At 41.6% G+C, this 20,301-nt stretch overlaps 1 protein-coding gene across 1 annotated transcript in view; it reads right to left on the bottom strand.

Moving 5' to 3' along the window:
* Positions 1-13,583: 13,583 nt before the first annotated feature.
* Positions 13,584-20,301, bottom strand: part of LOC105565983 (RNA polymerase-associated protein LEO1-like) — a 48,736-nt gene continuing 42,018 nt past the window's right edge. The window contains exons 2-7 of the mRNA XM_012019619.1: positions 15,340-15,475; positions 14,853-15,110; positions 14,507-14,706; positions 14,111-14,304; positions 13,811-13,947; positions 13,584-13,700 (exon numbers count right to left, since the gene is read on the bottom strand). Coding sequence (XP_011875009.1) covers positions 13,584-13,700; positions 13,811-13,947; positions 14,111-14,304; positions 14,507-14,706; positions 14,853-15,104 — 900 coding nt within the window. The 5' untranslated portion in view covers positions 15,105-15,110; positions 15,340-15,475. The remainder of the gene's footprint in view (positions 13,701-13,810; positions 13,948-14,110; positions 14,305-14,506; positions 14,707-14,852; positions 15,111-15,339; positions 15,476-20,301) is intronic.

Raw genomic sequence — 20,301 nt, 5'->3', positions numbered from 1 at the left:
TTCGGCTTTCGGAGGAAGACGTAGGCGAGTCACGCGACAGCTTGACAGACAGACATTAACGATCCGCGATGGATCCGCGTGATTGCCATCGCCCGATCACGCACACCGCCGTATATCGGCCTCTCGGAGCCGCGCGGGGGAGATCGAGGATCGAAGCGATCCTCTCGTCATCGCTCCGCGGCGTTTGTGTTTTGTGGTTGTATGCAAACAGATGGGGAACAACAGGAAGGGAGAGAACTTTGCTGTACCTTGCAATGGGCAGAATATGTTTGTTCTCTCTCAAGTTCTCGTCAAGCGGGACGCTGAGAATTAGGAGAAGTGAAAAAAATGCAAAGAAAATGTTTCTATTGAAGTTTGAAGTCGATTTCTCTTTGGCGGAGACAAACTATTTCACGTCGAATTAAATTTGATAGCAGAAAGGAGGAAAGAGGAAACGATCTTTCCCTTGAACTGTGATTCAAATCGTGCGCGCTGCGAAGCATCGCACGTCATTATAATGAACCAGCTTTAAATGCCGATTGCCGGAATAACGCTAATACGTGCGATTACGCAATGTATAATTACACGTCGCCGACAAAGAGGAGATATCACCTCGCGTAATTGCTATTGCTATAAATTACACATATTACAATTTCAGGCTCCATTATGCTCCCCCATTACACGCCGCAATTTTAGTCGGTTATAACTGTGCGCCGGCGTCATTAAGTATCCAAACTCATTATACTTTTATCCCGGCGAACGCTCCAAATCGCGCAACCGATTCCCTCACGTTGAGACTTAAAAATCCGCGTATCCATACTGGCGTTTCAAGCGCTTCCGGTATCCGTTGATCGAAACTGGCGGCTACCCAAGGAGAGATGAAGAGTCAAGATGAATTTCACTTCATGTCATATCGACCAAAATATGACACGAATCTGGTCAACGACATCAAATTGACGAAAAGACAAGAAAAGACTTTTTCTAAAGTAAAATTTTCAGGTTTTCTAAGGTACATTTTCCCAAGGGATACCCAAGGAGAAATGAAAAGTTAACCAAAAGTTTGGTCAATATGACATCTTTTTGACTTTTCATCTCTCCTTGGGTACATCCGCGAGAAATGCAAATTACTTTCTTAAACGAGCTTTATTCAAGACCGCGAAGTCTTTATTAAGATTGCGAAATTACTTTATTCATTTCTCTACCGGCGCGACGTTAATTTTTCATGACGCGCATCTGCGCGACGATTTTCCCGCGAAATAATGCCGGCGCGCATCCGAACGCGTCAGCCGCGCGAATCACGGTCGCATTAACGCGCGCGGTAAAGCCCAGCTGTCAAATTATCGAAGCGCCGAGCCGTCCCTCCTGAAGAAATTCATCTCCATCATCCTCCCTCTTAGCGGCGCGATCCCGCGGGATAAGACGGGAACACGCGCGATCCTCATCGCGGGCGCGCTCGTTGTTCCGGTGTGTACCCTCCGGTGTACGTACACGCGTACGTTCCGCACGCACGCACGCGCGCGCGCGCGCGCGAGTGTCTCGAATGGCGCGCACCTCGCATGGTGGTTTCCACACGCGTAATCACCTGTCTCGTCCATCATAAGGCCCCGTACCTGGCCAGATGTAATATGCCGTGGCCCACGCAAAACCCGTCCGACATCCCAACGTTTCAACACACGCCCACGAGCGGTCGGCTCGCTTTCAAAATGTCGTAAGTCAAATTGCCCCGGAGTGCACCGTTTCATCATCTGGACGCGGGCACCGGCGCGGGTGCGCACTGCCTTGCCTTGCGTTGCGTTACATTGCGTTGCATTGCGCTGCATTACGTTGCGTTGTGCGCGCATCGCGTTGAAGGCCCGATTCGTGCGTGCGCGCGCGCGTGGGCGTGCGACGCACGTACATACACGCGTAACCGACGGACAGGCATATCCGCGATCAAATGCGCGAGATCGCTGATTAGCGAATGTCCGCCGCGATGGGTCTCGCGAGCGTAATCTCTGCGCGTTGCGACCGGGCGGCGTGTCGTCCGAGGAGGACTCGCGCTTGGTCGACCATCGTTTTACCAACATTTCGGATTAATCCCATCGCTACTTTCGCTACCACAATATCCGAATTTTTTTGTAAAATACTTTCGATTACAATAGCGGTAAAATCGATCGTCAGCTGCAACTGACAATGAGCCGAGAACGTATGTCGCGTATCTCCCTTAGGGCCAGTTTCACAAACGATTAACTGCTAACCGAAGGTTAATTAAGTCTCTGTCTCTTCTTGGATAACAAGATGGAAAAAGATAGAGAATCGACTCAACTCTGGTTAAGAGTTGACCGACGTTTGTGAAACTAACCCTTAAGGCCCGGCTTTTCATTTTCTTGTTAAATGTTAACCAGTTAGCCGATTACCTGTCTCCTCTTAGATAGAGGAAAGTCCTCTATTATGAGACAAATTCCTAATATGAGATAGCGGGATTTCTGTTAAATTAACAAGCATCGTCTATTGGTTCGACCATGAATTTATTGCTCTTGAAGCGAAATCTCTTTAGTGGACAATTCATCCCCTCTAAAAGTCAATCAGCGAATTATCACTGATTGACTTTTAGAGAGTTGTTAGATCGTGTAATAGTCGCGAGAAAAAGGTTTGTGATTGAATTGGGACGTTGAAAACCTGCTGTCTCACGTAAGAAGCTTATCTCATCATAGCATAATATAGGGAACTTCCCTCTAATAATATAGAAAAAGATGGAGAGCCGACTGAGCTCTGCTCTCTAAAAGTCGACCAGTGCATTATCACTGAAAACAGCGATAAGTATAGCACTGAATAATTCTGTGAATCAGTGAATATTCATTGTTTTCAGTAATAATCCACCGATCGGCTGTTGGAGAGTGGTTGACAGTTAAGAAAATGAAAGACCGGGCCTAAGAGCGTGTCACGAAAAAGGTGTGATTCATCAACGAGCACCCGAGCGCGGGTGTTTCACATTCCATCACGGAAACGTAACTCGTCCAATTAACATAGATTAGGCCATATCACGGTAGCACGAAACAGGGGAGACCCGGGATGGCTCCAGAAATATGATACGTATCGTATATCTAAAAAGACACCAGCGGCGTTTCATTAAGCACACTTACGGAGCGCGGTACTTTGGTGGAGAAAAAACTACCGGCGAGCTCGACGTGTATAACTCACGCCTACGGATTGTAATCTGACGTTGCACGATCGCGTTGCACACGTGGCTGGTTCTCTAGGGGGGGGGGGGGGAAGGAGAGATGTAGAAATCAAATGTACGATGACACGAAAAGTATAACGGCAGAGTGAATTGCGTTTCATATTTCTGAGATCCATCTCGTCGGGAGCGTTCAATTGTTGCAGCCTTCGATATGAAATTCCACGCGGAGAGAATTTTCCCTTAAAACTGAAAGTCCTGGGATAGCATGGCATTTTGAACAACTGTATGAGAATTTTTTGAAATTTTACCGTACATTCTACCAAAGTGTACACTAACAATAAGTAGAATGTAGGTAAAATTTCCAAAAATTCTCATGAAATTCTTTGAAAGGCCATGTTGTCCCACGATTACGTGATTTTTATTTATTGCAGCAAAAGTGAGATACGGTGAAAGAGAGGTAACATTGAGAATCGAAAGCAAAGGGTGAGGCACCAACAGAAAGTTGTTACAAAGCCTACCTGCTAGAATTAGATAGAAAATAAAGATTGGAGCAGATAAAAAACGCATTTTCAGGACAAACTTTAAGAAAAACTTCTCCCCGCGCGCAGAAAGAAAGAGGGCTTGCAACCCTTCCCCGATTGTGCCCGCTACTTTCTTATGCAAAATACATCGCGGTGCGCGCTTCCATAATCGCGCCCTTCAGCAGCGTACAATCTTCTATCCGCCCGTGGCGGATTAATCTTTCATATTAAATAATTCCGTAACTTTTGCCGCTTCAGCATCCCACGAAATGACCGTTATTTCCCCCTCGACGTCCGGCGATAACGCCGAGGCGATATCTAAACGCTCGGTGCCCGAGAGATTCCACGTAGCGGCGGTCGAGTAAATCGCCCGACGTGCGCCTTTGCGGCGCCTAAAACGCGAACGTCCCGCAATAAATTGTCGCCGAGGTATCAATAACCCCCGATACCGCGCATCTTAAGCGCCGGTTAATAGTCGCGCTGCGCGCACCGCTCCGACTCGTTCCCGGCCGGTCGACTTTGAATAACGATCCATGACGAATTCGGCGGACGGCCCCACACCTGAGCCGTTTTACCGGCTGGTGTTCATCCGACAGCGGTGCTCCATTTACATGAGACGCTAGATACAACACGTGGCGGAGGAAAGGGTGGGTGGCGAGACCGTATATCGGGCGGAGGAGAGACGTAACCGGCCGCTAGAAAAGCGTGAAAATTTCGGAATTCCGGTGCAAACGCCGTGGGTGGTCGTCCTCCCTTCTCTCTCTCTTCTTCCTCCTCTTCTTCACTCTCTCTCTCTCTCTCTCTTTCTCTCCGACGCCTCGTTTTTTTATTCAGAGATACGTTTCACCTTCATTGTTTCACGGCGAGTTATGGTTTTCCACGGTGCGACGCCCGTTGAGTGCGTAGCGCAATTCATCAAAACCGGAGACGAGGTAGAAGTGAGGTTTTCGAGTATCGATACCGTAGCTAAGGATTAAACCGATAACGATCGCCGGCCACTTCGGCCCCACGTGTCCGACGTAATTAATTGCGTCGACGTCTTTATAGTGATACGCGCGTATTCCTCGGCCGCGGCTATTTTTATGCCAATGGCGCTCGCCGGGCAATTTACCGTGATCTATCGACGGTGGAAGCGGCTAGATAGACATTCCTTTCCTTTAGGCATCGCGCTATCTAATGTAGTAATTATTAATATTGTTCCGTGATTTATGCCGCGAATTTGCGGAGATAAATAATTTTACGAGCGCTCATGGATTTAATATATCGCGTATGTAATTTACTCAATTGAAGAGAAAGCACTTGAAACACGTGCGATTTCTAACGATTTCTAACCCGCTCCGTTTTAATGCGATGTCTGCCCGGCGAGTCTCGCATATCCTACACGCCTCAGTAGAAGTTTCATTATTATAAGCACGCTGGAAACAAAATTTTCGCTACCGTTCGCTAACCATTTTCCTCGTGTACTAGGCTTAAAGCCACTGCAGATTTAATATTTTTATTTATTTTTATTGAAAGAAAGGAACTACAAAGTAACGATTCGTTACTTTTTTAGTAACTGTAACTGTAACGCGTTACTTTTTAGAATTAGTAACTTGTAACTGTAACTAGTTACATTTTTAGCGAAAAAACTGTAACTGTAACTGGATACTTTTATAAAGTAACTTTCCCAACCCTGGTGGCAGGATACTCTCGGTGGTTGCCACTCCCCCCCCCCCCCGAGAGGATTTTGAAAAAACCGGCGGTGTCCGCGGATTTGAACTCGGATCTTTTCGTTTATTTGTTTACTAAGCAGCGCACATTTCTCTGCGACACGCTCGCCACGGTAGCTAATCATGGTTTGCTAAAAATCTTTTGCTGCCACAGCTGTAAATTTCTAAAGCTCAGCAAACAGTTTGCTGCTGCACCTAATGCAATAGGCACAGTAGCAAAATATTTAGCTGTCACAACTAAATATTAGCTATCCATATTTTACAACTGAAATTTAATTGCCACACGCAGATTTTAGCTACATTTTAGCTATTACGGAAAGAAAAATGTAGCTACTTACGGCAGCTACATTTTCCTTTACGCGCACACAACAAGAAAATATTGCGTAATACGTGTAAAAATAAAAATAGCGCACTTTTTCTTTACTTTGTCGTCCGGCCAGATATGTCCTTTGAAACTTCACTAAATCACATTTATTTATTGCAAGCGTTTGAAGTGCCGCCGTTGACCACTAGAAGTTAGAAGTCAATTATGGGTCACAAAAGATCACCGTGACACAAAAGATCCTGACCAACTTTTCCCTAACTTTCCCTAATACACTTACGTAATATTTTTCCAAGATTGACATTTTCTAATACTCATCTTCTTTTAAAATTTCAGTATCTATTGTTGCTATGAATGACTCGGCAGTTCGGTCAATTCCCTCGGGACAGGCGTTTCCTACATTTTTATACATCATTTGTAAAGTTCGAATAGCAGAAAGCCGAAAAATTTTACGCTACTGCAATCGTTGAGATAATTTTACAGATTTCTTTGAGGTGAACAATATTAATGGAAAGGTCATCTCAAGTTGTAAATCATCTGACACAAGGATGCCGAATAGAGAAAAGCATAAAAATTCTGACGCACAGACAACTGCTCTTATTTGCTTGTCCCAGCGTGACACGTGAATGAGCCACCCCTTTCACTAATAACCATTCCTATTGTTTGCGATCAGCCAAAGTGGTTATTTTTTAAATGATTGATCGAATTAGTGGCATCACCATTATGACCTTATTAAGTTTCGTGTTCTACTGGACACTGCCCGAGTAGAAATTTCGTTCGGTTTACATTGGGAAAGTACTGGGCAAACCCAACCTAAACATCGGGAACTGATAATGTTCACCCGGTGATGAACTTGTCTCAGCGTAACGCAGCTACCCGATCAAAAACTTATCATCAGGTTTACCTGACTGAGACTTCATCGGGATAGGGATCAGGGCCGAGTCGGGTAAGAGTGAAGTTCTTACATGGGTTACGCATTTTATTATTTATGCAACGCTTGTTACATCTTCATTTTTCTAGACTCGTTAAATATTGTTTGACAAATTAGTGAACACTTGTGTAATGGTGTATTTTTGAAAAAGAAATCCGTCTTGCAGATAAAGTCATGGGGTCCTGATGGGGTTCCCCGGTCAGAAAAACATTATCGGAAATATTTCTTTTATGTAAGATATACCTAACAGGGTATACCTTATATGTATAACCCGATAGAATATTACTAGGGTTCCTCTGTTCGGTGATACGATTTTTTCAACTAGGGTTGACCTGAAGAAAAACTGATGAGGTTCCCATCAGGTAAAACCCGTTAATTGATACCCTACATCAGCCGTATCAGGTCCCGATGCATGTTGGGTAAACCCGACGAAATTTCTACTCGGGTGTATTACCGGTCTCTCAAAGGAGCTCTTTGAGAGACATTTTGAAGGTTACACGAATATTGATGTTCTTCTTTTCTTTACCGTCTTCTCAATATTTCAAATCCCTTTGTCCATTTTCGTCTTTTCTGAATATTATCTTAAACCTTCACGTTCTTCTATTGATGTTTTACCCTTTCCTGACCTTCTTTCGCCGAAATTCAACATCCTTCTTAGAGTGTGTTCTGTCTCCTGGTAAGGTACAAAACTTGATAAAGTTGCGCAGGTCGGTGTCATCAGTCGAATCAATCGTTTCTCTTGAAATTCATTTTGGCTAAACACAAACAACGAACTAGTAGGTGAACGACTTATTCTTTCAAATGAGGATAAATGATCAGTACGATCGGTATATCTTCGCCGAAGAGACAGCCGGCTTTAGTTGAATCGGAAATCATTTTCGCAAGTAAAAACGTATAATTCCGCGGAATACGCGTCGTTTTTAAGACCGCGCCGTGCATCACGCCCATATCCGGCCTCCCGTTTCCGGCCGCGAAAAGCATCGGAGTCTATGGAGTCGCGGATGGCGATGAGACGAGGAGGAGATACGGAGGAGGAGAGAGAAAGCGAGACGTGTGGACGGCGAGGAAGAAAGAAAAAAGAATGGAAACTGAATGCAAACACACATACGCGGCGATAATGTTCGGCAACCAGCGGCCCCGGCAGATCTGCACGGGTAAATACGCGCAGACACGCCCGTCGCAATTACACGAGTGCCTGCAAGTATAATGAGGCGTGCGTTTCATTGTGATTTATGCAACGGCCGGGGCCACGTTTGTGTATGTCGAGGGACCACCTCGTGTTCTCCGTCCCTCTGTCTTTCTCTCCTCCCTTGGCACGACAGTGAATTCGCGGGGAATTGAAGCACGGTAACTGACTTTCGGATCATCGCGGTACAGTCGGGTCAATCTTCGATGTTGATGAAGGACTTATTGTTAGACTTGGTGCTCGATTCACATTCTCGCTCTTTGGTTTATTCCCTTTGCTAGTTGCCACCTCGCGCGAGGACCGTTCAGCGATTTAGCTCTGGGAAAAAAAAGACTTTTTTTACTATTACGCATTACTAATTGTGGGCCCCAAAATGGGTTGCTAACTGTCTTTTTTTCCCCAGAGAGCGATTGCATCTGCACCGAGAGAATTTTCTCCTAAAATTTACCCTGAAAATCATGTAATCGTGGGACAACGTGGCATTTCGAAAATTCGCAAGAGTTTTTAGAAATTTTTCTCCCTGAAAGTCAATCAGTGGATTATCACTGAAGACAGTGAATAGTCATTGATTTACAGTTATACCACTGTAATTTTCAGTGGCAATTCAGTGGCTATTCACCTCTGTGAAGTTGGCACCTCATGTCTCAAAAAAATCTTTTTTTTTCAGTTCTGAATGCACTCCGAAGAGTTCTAGAGTTCCTTATCAATTTTAAAAACAGTTCTGGCGAATTAACCTAAAAAAGTTAAATTTGAAACTTGGGGATGCTAATTTCACAAAATGAAAACTCGAAATCAGCGATAACACTAAAAGTATTGGAAATACTTAATTTTGCCATTAGGATATCCTTTAGAACTCTTGAGGGGCTACCCAGAACTCCCAATAGAACTGCCGGAACTGTTAAAAAAATTTTCTCCTTCGGGACTTAGAAAATTTTCGAAGGAGAAAAAAGGAAGGAAAATTTTTTAACAGTTCCAACAGTTCTGTTGGAAGTTCTGGGTAGCCCCTCATGAGTTCTAAAGGATATCCTAATGGCAAAATTAAATATTTCCAATACTTTTAGTGTTATCGCCGATTTCGAGTTTTCATTTTGTAAAGTTAGCATCCCCAAGTTTCAAATTTAACTTTTTTAGGTTAATTCGCCAGAACTATTTTTAAAATTGATAAGGAACTCTAGAACTCTTCGGGGTGCATTTAGAACTGAAAAAAAAGATTTTTTGAGACATGAGGTGCCAACTTCACAGAAGTTGGCTATTCACTGTTTTCAGTGATAATTCACCTAAAAAAGTTAAATTTGAAACTTGGGGATGCTAACTTTACAAAATGAAAACTCGAAATCGGCGATAACACTAAAAGTATTGGAAATATTTAATTACTGATTGACTTTTAGACAGTATCATACATTGTACAAATAAAATGTATGGTAACGTTTCAAAAAACTTTCATAAAATTCTTCGAAATGCCGTGTTGTCTCGCAATTACATGACTACCAAGGTAAACTCGAAGAGAAAATGCGTGTAAGCTCTTGTAATCTGTGGCGAGTGAAAAAGGACCACAGGAGTGGCTCCTTTAGGAGCGACTATTCTTAACTCGATACTATTGATAATAACCTTCGGTTAAATATGAGTGATTTCATTATTAAGTAACGCACAACGTACAATGCTCGGTCGTTTCGCAAGAGATCAAAGAAATAGCAACGTGTAATGTGCCCCTCGGGTATATCCACGTGCACCATAATTAGATGTAAATTCGCCGCCCACTTGTCTTGATTGATTCGCAAATGTCGTATAATGGGGCGCTAGGAAGGTGAATTTGTTGGTCGCGCGTTAAATATGCAATCTCGGGGATCATCATCGGCTCTCGAACGAGAGGTTTCGCATTACCAGCGACTCGCGTGGCAATCGTCGTGACGCGGAGAGAGATATTAACCTTAAAGGATTGTAAATATCAATGCGTAATAAATTACGCTGAATAGGCGAGATTATAGACGGCCGGCCGGTGATTTAGCGGCGATTTTTGCGCTCGGCCGCGCGTAATACTCTGTCATTAATGCCTTTTCTCCGCCGTTCATGCGCAACGAAATAATAATATTTTTGGTACACTTGGTCGCGAAATTGCGCGCGGTTAATACGAGACGCGGAGGTCTTCTCCGTGGACGCATCCCCATGCGCGGTACTTGGCGCCGGGGATCCCTCCAGGAGGTCTTCGCAAAAAGTGCGTTTCGCAAAAAAATGCGAGCGTAATGGAAATTGTATATTACTCAGTGCTTTGACGTCTCGCTTGTACCGTAATTTCTCGCGATGCGTTTACGGATGTCGACGATCATCAGAGGCTGTACGCACGGTTCAACTATAATGTCTCATTCCGCGAAAAAATGCCATAACGACGGGAGAGACGCGTCGGCAGAGCGTCTGTTACTTTTCAAATAACTGAGCGAATTTGGAAGATTACGGGAAATTTTCCCCGCGCAACGAATCCCTGTCGCATTGAGTGACCATTGTCTGAGGTATCTTCCATTTCAGAAATACAAGCGATAATGTAAATAATAATTACGAGCGTGACGTGCCGAATGGCCTAGCGTTAAGTCGGACGTGTAATAGACATAAAATGATGAATTGATAGTGGACAGCGTTCATAAATCCGCGGCCTTATCTCACATCGCGTCGTTAATTCTGCATCGACAAATACAGGCGCAACCACCATTCCGTGTGTGACTTAAGCGATAAATTGATCGACCTAAACAACTCGTCAAAATGCTGACGCATGACCCGCCCGACATGACAGGCGTCATGGAGCTTGCGTGTCCCGCTCAGCCGGTTTAATATTATTCGGTTACATGTATTATTCAATCAGCCAATAAGAAGGAAAACACGCGATTTATGCGATCCGCGCGGGTGAGAGCGGAGGGATCTCGATTTGGGCGGACAGATCGCGCATGAGTCACATCTTCCTCGATTACGAAGATAGACGTTTGAATACTCTTTTTTATTAGGAATTTTTTAAAAATATAATAGACAGGAGTAAATTTTCCCCCCAAAAGATTAATTAAATTGAGATAACTCGCAAATTTTCTTCCAACTTAACTATGACGTAAGTCAATCATATTTAAATAAAGGTTTCTTGAAAATAAATCATATTTTTGCACAGCAGCTGATTTAACTACAGTACTGCCGTATGCTCTTTTATCAAATCAGTTTCTTGAAAGTACGATGTTATATAGAATTTTTGGTCTGCCATTTGTCGTTGGATAGCGACACAAGAATTTACAAGGAATATGACGGTAGGCAATAAGTTACGTGCTTCGTTGGATACAATTGAAATTTGTTATTGCATGTCAAAAAAAATCAACGTAGCAATAACTCTCGTTCATAGAAAATGTCGCAGTCATGTCCGCCTGTCAACGTGTGGTCTCGTGGTCAGTTGAAAGTCTGAACGTGAATAACGTCACCGTAATAACGAGCTCTTTACATTCCAGATTACACGTGCGGCTTGGAATATCGCGCGACTCTTACAAGCGCTATAAAGCAATAAAAGTCAATCTGCCTGCTGTACACCTAGGCGGTAATATGCCGTTACTTAATGCCTGCGTAAATCAAAGAACAATCCTGAATTGTCTATCTCTTTTCCCGTTCTACCCTTCCGAAATGGTCGGTGAAGCAACGTTCGAAGTAATGTTCGAGTTATGTTTAAGGAGTTTTTGAGAGATGGAATTTATGAGAAGTTAGCGCCTGAGCATAGAGTAAGCAGCAAACTCGATATCACGATAAATTTAAAACCTGTCCTCACTTGCACTCGACACTGTCGAAATATCGCTAGAATAACTGACGCTAGAGTCAGCCGTTTTCGAGCCGCACGGATGACTAGGCTCGCCGAAAATCATGCTTTTATCCCTACAAGCTCCCGCGCTGCAATCCGTTAAAGCGCTGTCGCATTTTTTCAGATCGCACTTGAATCCCAACGCCCGTCTAGCCCTGAGGCTGCCGTACAAAGATCTCACTTTTTTTTTAGCCTGACTTGTAGTCTTCTTAAAAAACGGTAAGGTACTCTGTTGGAAATTATCTATTCAGAGTTCTCAACTGTGCAAAAATGTTCCGGCGACGGAGATGAGAAACACAAAAAGGACCTTCAACTTCCTCCACGTTTCTTTCATTTTTATTTTCAGGTGGTCAGACAGTGGCATTTCTCCCGCGGACTTTGTCTCGGGCTTCTTTTCACGATATGATGATTCACGCAACGCTTGTGGTTTACAGTCAGACGTTTGAGGTCTGAAATATATGTAAAGTGTATAATTGACATTAGAGTACGGCCAGACCGTCCTCGAGCAGAATGTGTGAAAATAGTTTCTATGTAGAGAAGTGTTCATTAATGCTTTGGGTTTATACACGCACGCGTTTCTCTGACACGTCACCACGCCGTTCCTTATATTACAATACTTATAAGCGAATACGTGGTCGCATGTTTAACTAACAATTAATAACTATTCATCAAATGTTGAACATGTATTTGATTAATATTACATGTACAATTGATTAACACGTAGATTAATTTAAACTTAATTTAACTGACTTTTTGATCCGTTAAAATTATCAAATTCTCAAAAGAAATATTGGTTAAGCATTAAAATGCTCAGTAAAGTTATCAGACAAACATCATATGTACCCATTCGAGCTGGTTTTTCTATACTCTGTGCACAATTTTGAACATCCTCTTTTAGAGGAGACTGATTTCATTCCGCCTGCGGATTTTAACGGTTGCTTGTTAAATGTTAATGTACTTTCGGTCTTCTTCCAAGATACTTCAAATGACTCAAAAGTTAAGATACAAGCAGACCCCTCGAAAGATGCCGATTCTTCATCTTTCTCTTCCATTTTAAATTTCACAATGTTTTTCTAAATTTTATTATTAATCTTCCTCCGGCTTGTTCGTTAATTTCGAAAAACAAAACTTCGTTCAGTCGCCCGATTCTTTTGCTTCTTCAACGCATCATTTTTTAGAGCTTTTGACCTATCATTTATCAATGAAAAATGTCTTATAACTACTGCTACGTACTATTCAATTTATATATAATCGAGAAGTTATTCGTAAAGTTCAATTTTATGTCTAACTGGTACTTTTAAACGAAGTACTCGGAGTGGAAAGCGGAGATCTCATTATCGCGTATTCGCGAAGAATCACGATGGTTGTCGAGCCCATTTTTAATTCATCTTCAATACTAAAACCTGGACTCCTCGCTATTATAAGGACCTTCTTCATTTCGTACGTCTAAATTCGTGCGTTTTAGAATATAAATTTGTACTCTCTTTTTTATATTTGTATACCGCTTAAATAAATAAGCGGTTATAATTATAATAAATAATTGGTAATTGCACAGACAAACAATAGCCTGATCCAACCTCATTATCATTATTCGAAGATCGCGGGCATATGTTCCGAAACCTTTTCCTGAGATTTCTGCAGAACCTAACAATTCTGTGATATACGGTCGAAATTATGGAATATTTTTATTACAGTTAAGTCACTCTGTAAACGTAAGACTCTGTAAGACAAGAAGTCAACAGACTAAAATTTGAAAGTTGAATGTTGCGAAACTCGATTCAAGTATAATCGATATATTTCGCAGTGTCTGATAACATCAAGTAATTACAAGTTACAAGTCACTTTGTGTGTTAGTTACAACTTTTTTTTAACTATTTCATAAAAATTTCACTTCTTTTTAAATTTTAAATATTAGTACAAATTGATATATAAGATTCACCTACATCTTCGAATATTAAATATTAATTTCTGGTCTTTGAGATTTTCGTCGGAAGTCTTTTTTTAAAACAACCAACGCTTTTTTCAATGATCGCCTTTGTTCTTGGCTTATGACTTGACACATTTCTAGATGGAATCTTCTAGAGAATAAAAATTGAATTGATCTATGTAATATATTAAAGAGCATTAATGGAATCGATACACGTACCTACGTATTTGGAAAAATAAAAGTTACAAATGAGTTTTATACCGTGTTTAAATCGACGTTTGATTCAAAGTCGTTTGTGATGTGCTTTCTGCTTCCGGTATTTGATGTCTCTTGGGGCTGTAGTGCATCTTCAAACATCTGGGCGTTCTGATCGTATCGTATTTCTCTCGGTGACACAACTAAAAGTTACACGTTAAAGATTTAACTCTGATCTAGAATAATGTTGCTAACAATGTTTCATTAGTTTTATTCACTTGTTAACTTTATATATAATAAATAAATATAAACTAACAACGTAAACAGATAGGTATAATATGTATAAAAATTGTTTCTGCGTTTTACTATTTGATCTATCGATCCTGTTCTCTCTATCCTCATACTGTACGTTGTCACGTGTTTCTCTGGATCTATGCGGTCTCTGTGACATTATCTGCTCATCATTTCTATCTTCTTGCGCTTCTATACGAATGTCGGAAGCATCAATACTCTGTTCGCTCGTAACAGTTCTTGTAACGTATCGTTGACTCGGTTCGCGGCTATCCGTATTAAAAAGATAATTTTTACAAAATAGTTTTACATTTGTGCATATGATAATTTAATGGATTCCACACACATATTTCGAATCTTGTTCAAAGTATGACAAAGTAATTAATAAAAGTAATTATTCTATATTACAATTAATAATATCAAGATGTGAGTCAAAACAGTTATGCAATTATTTTAAAGGCACAAATTTACCTCGTAACTTCAATCAGTGCTGATTTCATGTCGAGACTGTAATGTGGAATCGTGTAAGGATCCGCGTAGTCTGTTTGATGATTCGTGTACTGCTCGGTTCCCTCTGCTTCATTCATCAATTCTCTTGAAGAAGTCCCGAATCTGGAACCGATGGCATTGCTTTTTTCTTTCGGCACTGATGTCACAAAACGACGTGGAACCTACCAAAACATACAAACTGTTAGCAGATTTGTACTTTATTTCGTTAAATTGCATTAGTAATTTTTGCTATATATTATTAATTTACAAATAATGAGCTTTATCACATTTTAAATTTACAAAAGAAAACATTAGGAGGGATCGTTACCTCATCGTTGCCTTCCTCAAGCAACATTAAAGTGACTGATGATCCATCTAAGACTCCATGCAGGTGTGGCAACTTTTGTTGACAACAATTGACAGAACGTCCTTTTAGAATTTTCCACCAGGAGTTTTCATCTTCTAAGAACGTCTTTATTTTTTCGATTTCCCGTAAGCACACCATTACTGCATGACGTGCATCTTTCAGTTCATTAATTCTGACTCCTGGTGGTAATTCCAACGAAGTTTTCTGTTGCATGCTGTTCTGAATTTTGAAAAGAGATGCCACCATGTATAATGTATAAGATATAACCCAAAATATCCACTCACATTTATCATGTTTGTCTAATGTATTTGTTGTTGATAAATTACCGTCTCGTCGTGACATTTTGGTTTATCGAAATCCCGAACATTTCTCTTCGGTTCTTGAATTTTGTTTACAACACGATCGACATTGTAGGAACGTGAATTAAATTCGTATTTCAAATCCGTACCAACTTTCGTGTTACATCTCCTTGGGTTGCAGCACTCTCTTCGTCTCGTGACAGACGATTTATAACGGCTTTCCAAAGTGCGTGGATTGAAAGCGGCTGGCGGAATAAGGTGAGTGCAAATCCTGCACGGAGGTTCCTGAAAAGGCAAAATATTACATTCGAAAAGATATACATTGTCAGAGATACGCTCTGACGCGAGGCAACGTCTAGCCACAATTTCCTAACAATTAGAAACTTTTGTTAAAAGTTATCAGGAAAATCAGTGTTAATTGAAATTAATTTAATATACACGTTATTTAAAAATGTAGAATAGGTTACATACCATTTAGATAACGCTTTTTTTTATACTTTCTATATTTCTTTCAACGTCAATAATAATCGTAAGCCATGTCGTATGTTGCAGACCATCATACGGACATATTCTTGAGTCACAAGATATAATTGAATTTGCATACTTATCGTTTTATCAGAAATATATATTGACGTTTTACATTATTTCGGAATTTAAAATATGTACACACATGCGTACGGTAAAAAAAGACTAAATGTGAAGTTAGACTACCTTGTTTTTGTAAAAGGAAACTTCACGTGGTTGTCGTAAAATGAAGAAATTTCCCGGTAACTTATTTGATATAGCAATACGGTAGACACATCTCACTTTCGTTATAATAAACGCTGAATAATATTTTAACATAATTCATAATGTACGAAGAGAATTTCGGGGATCATTTGCATTTACAATTACATTATACGGAATACAAATTTAATTCCACACAATGCGAGACTTAATTGCAGATTTTTATCAACCGAAGTCACTTTGGAAAAAAAGGGCAGCATTGTCTCGTCTTATTTTACGGAGAGATCTGCGATCTCCGACAGCGTACGGTCACTCTCTAGCGCGAATAATCCCTCCTTTGATAAATGATCCAGCCGGCTCATGTGGCTACTAAAAAATGAAACGGCATTTGTATCACTGCGACGTTTATCCTGAAAACGGACTTCGTGTCCACCTCGATGTCACGCTTACACACTTATTTTCGCGATACAATAAAGACTCCTACCGCGTTTAATATTGTAGCTCTCAGATCTATTTGTTTGCTTTTTGCAAGCGACACAATGCCGCGCTCAATAAATTACACTACATTTTTCAGACTTTCTGCGAAAAAAATATATCTTTGCCATCCCGCTTACGCGAAATATAATACACGTACTTTTTCATTATGCGAAATATAGTATATGTACTTTTTCATTAGTCGACAAATAATACTCTCTAAAAGTCAGTCAGTTAATTAACTGTAAACCAGTGAATATTCACTGCTCTCAGTAATAATCCACCGATTGGCTTTCAGAGAGTACACTTTTAAACATTTTATAAAACATTTCATATAAACATAGGCGAATGAAAGCATTACGTAAGGGTCGACCGTATTCTGGCGACGTTGAAAAATTTGAGTGGCTTTTTGAAGTACTAGGTCGGAAAGTTAGACGATGAAAAGACGAGCTTGTAAACGGTTCGTTTACGCTCGGGGTTCTCGAAACCGGGCGCATCCTCCCTCGAAATCTCTTGCCAGAATCTTGCGCGACCGAACGACCCGCATAATTGCATTGTGATGAGAGCCGTAAGCCACGCACGCTCGCATGGGTGATTCACAATGAGGGAACGTGAAGAAAAAGTCAACGAGATTGTCCCGTCCGGGGCAAATCACGAAACTCTCGAGAGTGTCGCGCGCTGCGGCTCTCCCATTCATTTGCAAAGGAGCGTGGAGCACCGTATGGGCCCGTAGATGGAATCGCTTTCTCGCGAACGCGCACGTACGAGAGACGCGCCGCAATAGCGCCGAAATTGGGTCATTCAGGTGCAAAGTAGGGTGAACCCATTATTCTCTCCTAATCCCGATACCGGCCGATTTTTCACACAACCGCCACACAGCCTAGGCGGGCCCCGCGTCCTCTCTTAACGAAAAATCTCGTTACCGCGCCGTGAAATTCATTTCACAAATTCGTTTCCCTCCCGCCGTGGCCGCGGCCAAGCTCGACCGTCCGTATAATTAAGCGATAAAGCATGAATTATGGTAAACACATCCTGCATTCCTAATCGTTAACCTACGGCCTTATGCAATTACCTTACGTTATTACGTTATTACGTTATCCGAAATTGAAATAATTCCCAGGTGAGATACACGTTCGTGGAGGCCTGTGTTCACGATGCTAGAACTTGGACCTTAAGGGGATGCTGGAGTGGTTTGATTTACCGACAGAGTCGCATACAGTTTTTGCGTTTGTAAATCTTATTAATGGCTTTTACGTACAAAATGATACCAGAGCGGTGTGTGGACTGCACAGTAGAACATTTTCATATAAAAAACATTGAGGTTTGAGGTCTAATTCGTATCGCAATATGTCTTTGAAATTCTCAAACTATCCCGCCGGAGTTCACAGCCGTCACTCCAGCATCCCCTTAAGAAATATGACCAAGAAAAATGCGATCGATACTTTTACGCGCTGTATTACGATCGCGTCCGAGGGATACGCCCGTGACGAATGCCACGCCTTTCAAGAAACTCCTTAAACGTCTCCCGCGCTCAAGAGAGCCCCACATTTTCATCCACGATCTTTCTTTTACGAATCTTCGGAACAAAGTGCGAGGAAGTACGACCGCATTAAGGTTGTTTCCACGGCGGGCACGTATGTAACTGGCGAAGAATGCGAAGCCGCGCGCGATAAAATTCAGCTCGTAAATCTTCGTCGAATGGATTGTTTGCGGACGCAGCCTGGCGGATGCCCCGAAGAGGCTGCGCCATCCCGAAATTGGGTTATTCAAGTGCAAAGCAGGGCGTCGATAGCGTACGAGGGCGATCCTTCAACGTCCTCTCCGCGCCCCGGAGTGCTCCCCCCGAATACTTCTCTTCGAGAAATACGGATTTCGTTCGCGGCGCCGTGAAAATCGGTTAAGCGGGTTCCTTTTTTTTCGTCAATTTCCATGTGAAACGAGCCTGGTATCCTCGCGTTAATATCGCATTGTGAACGGCGTTCCTTTCCACGAGTGTCACTTCGTAAGCATTCGAAAATTTTTTCAGTTTTGAATATGTATATGACACACGCATGCCAAGCAGACAAAGTTTCTTTATATTAAATCATTATTTCGAGGCTGTAACACTTTTACATTTACACACCATTAGTGAAGACGTCTTGTAAAAGCTAATCTTGGTAAGACAATCCCTATCGCTGCACTCTCTGAAAGTCAATCAGTAGATTATCACTGAAAACAGTGAATAGTCATTGATTTGCAGTTATAAGCGCGATGTAAAAATATAGCATTAAATGGCAACTACGTGAAAAACACAATTGTTACTTTAGAGGGAGATAAATTGATTTCCTTTTTCAACCAGTTTAATTATGCTATCTCGCCTGAAACTTAGAGGATTGGAAACTTCACTTATCAGCCAAGCCTCATTGTGCTAAAATGTGTACGGAGAAAGTTGAAAGTTTTAAAACCGAGGCCACCTACTGCCATAGTTACTGCCATAGAATTCGGCAGATCCCCAAAGAACTATCCGGAGCAATTGGGTTAAAAGATATCAATTCTGAAATTGAATCGACACCGTGGGACACCTCTTTTATACTGACAGTTTTCACGCCCGTTGAATCGCCGAACACAGAAGCCATAGTGCACAAAGAGGAGCCAGACATTAGAAGAGAGCGGTTCTTAAAGACGGCCGCAAAGTCCAAATAAAGTAATTGTTGCTGCTTTGTCGTGCTGCTTATGTCCTTCCCCCCCCCCCTCAAGACTTTCCTTCTTTTCGACCGTGTTGGGTAAAACGATTTTCCACGACCGCTCCCTTAATCCCACCCAAGATGTCCCTATATTTCTGCTCGGTGGATTCCCAATGTATCACACAAAACTCGTGTATCGCACACATCTCACGGCATTTTATAACGCCCCACGGAATTTGCCTCTGGAAATGCATAGTCATCAAACGTATCCCGAGACGACGTGCGTGCACAGCTTGCACTTTTGTGCGCGAAATTTTGTTTTATGTTACTTTTCAAGTGTTATTATGTGGTATTTCAATAACACTTTTGAACAGCAGAGAGGAGCGCAAGCACGTGTACGAAAGTTACAGGAAAACACGCTTTTTCGGTGCAAGCGATTGCCGCCGAGCTGTTCTTTGCGGTGGTAAATAATAGAAAACTTCTTTTCTTAAGTTTAAAGGAAAATCAAGATGAAAAGAAATTGCCTTTTTAAATTGCGTTTCTACCCTACCCTTAGGGTCACCGTAACTTCCTTTTAGAATACACGTGCTGCTGTTACGTCACAATTGTGTCCGAAACACATGCGGCTTTACATCCGTTTCGCAAATTGAAATCCTTGCCGCGTGACGAAATGACCGACCTTTTACGCATTCACTTGAAACCTGTATATCAATCGTAAAACGTCGGCAATTTACATGAATGGTTGCAAACAGATGGAAAGCGAAAACTCTTGGAATCTACATGAGCATTTCTCGCAACGTTGATTCAATTAATGCGATTTCGGTGATCGCGCGAAATACGCCGCTGCTTGTGAAACGTTGTTCATTTCTTCTATTAAATTAATCGCTTGAAGCCGCTTGATATAATTCCGCGTTTAAAATTTTTATAAATCTGATTATAAATTTTTCCACAAATCACATAACTAAACTACACGATATAAAATCCGATCTAATTTTAGTTCGGTATCGATTTTAAAAATATTTCCTCCTACAATCAAGCCACGGTTCCTCACAGCCAATTACTTAATACATGCTAAAGTAAGTTGAACTTTGTTAATTTCGTACTTTAATTTCTGCCTTTTTCTGCTCTGTAATTTAGTTTTCTCTTCCTTTCCTCCCCAAGACCGTTCACATACCGATAGGCACCCAAAAATATGATTTTGCCTTTGAATTGAATTTATTTGAAATAGAAATTTGTAGAAATTTTTAT

The sequence above is a fragment of the Vollenhovia emeryi genome, unplaced genomic scaffold, assembly GCF_000949405.1.
Source record: "Vollenhovia emeryi isolate VEMERY1.0 unplaced genomic scaffold, V.emery_V1.0 DF939148.1, whole genome shotgun sequence".
NCBI lineage: Eukaryota > Metazoa > Arthropoda > Insecta > Hymenoptera > Formicidae > Vollenhovia > Vollenhovia emeryi.
Note: the sequence above shows the minus strand (reverse complement) of the source record. Positions and strands in the feature narration are given on the sequence as shown.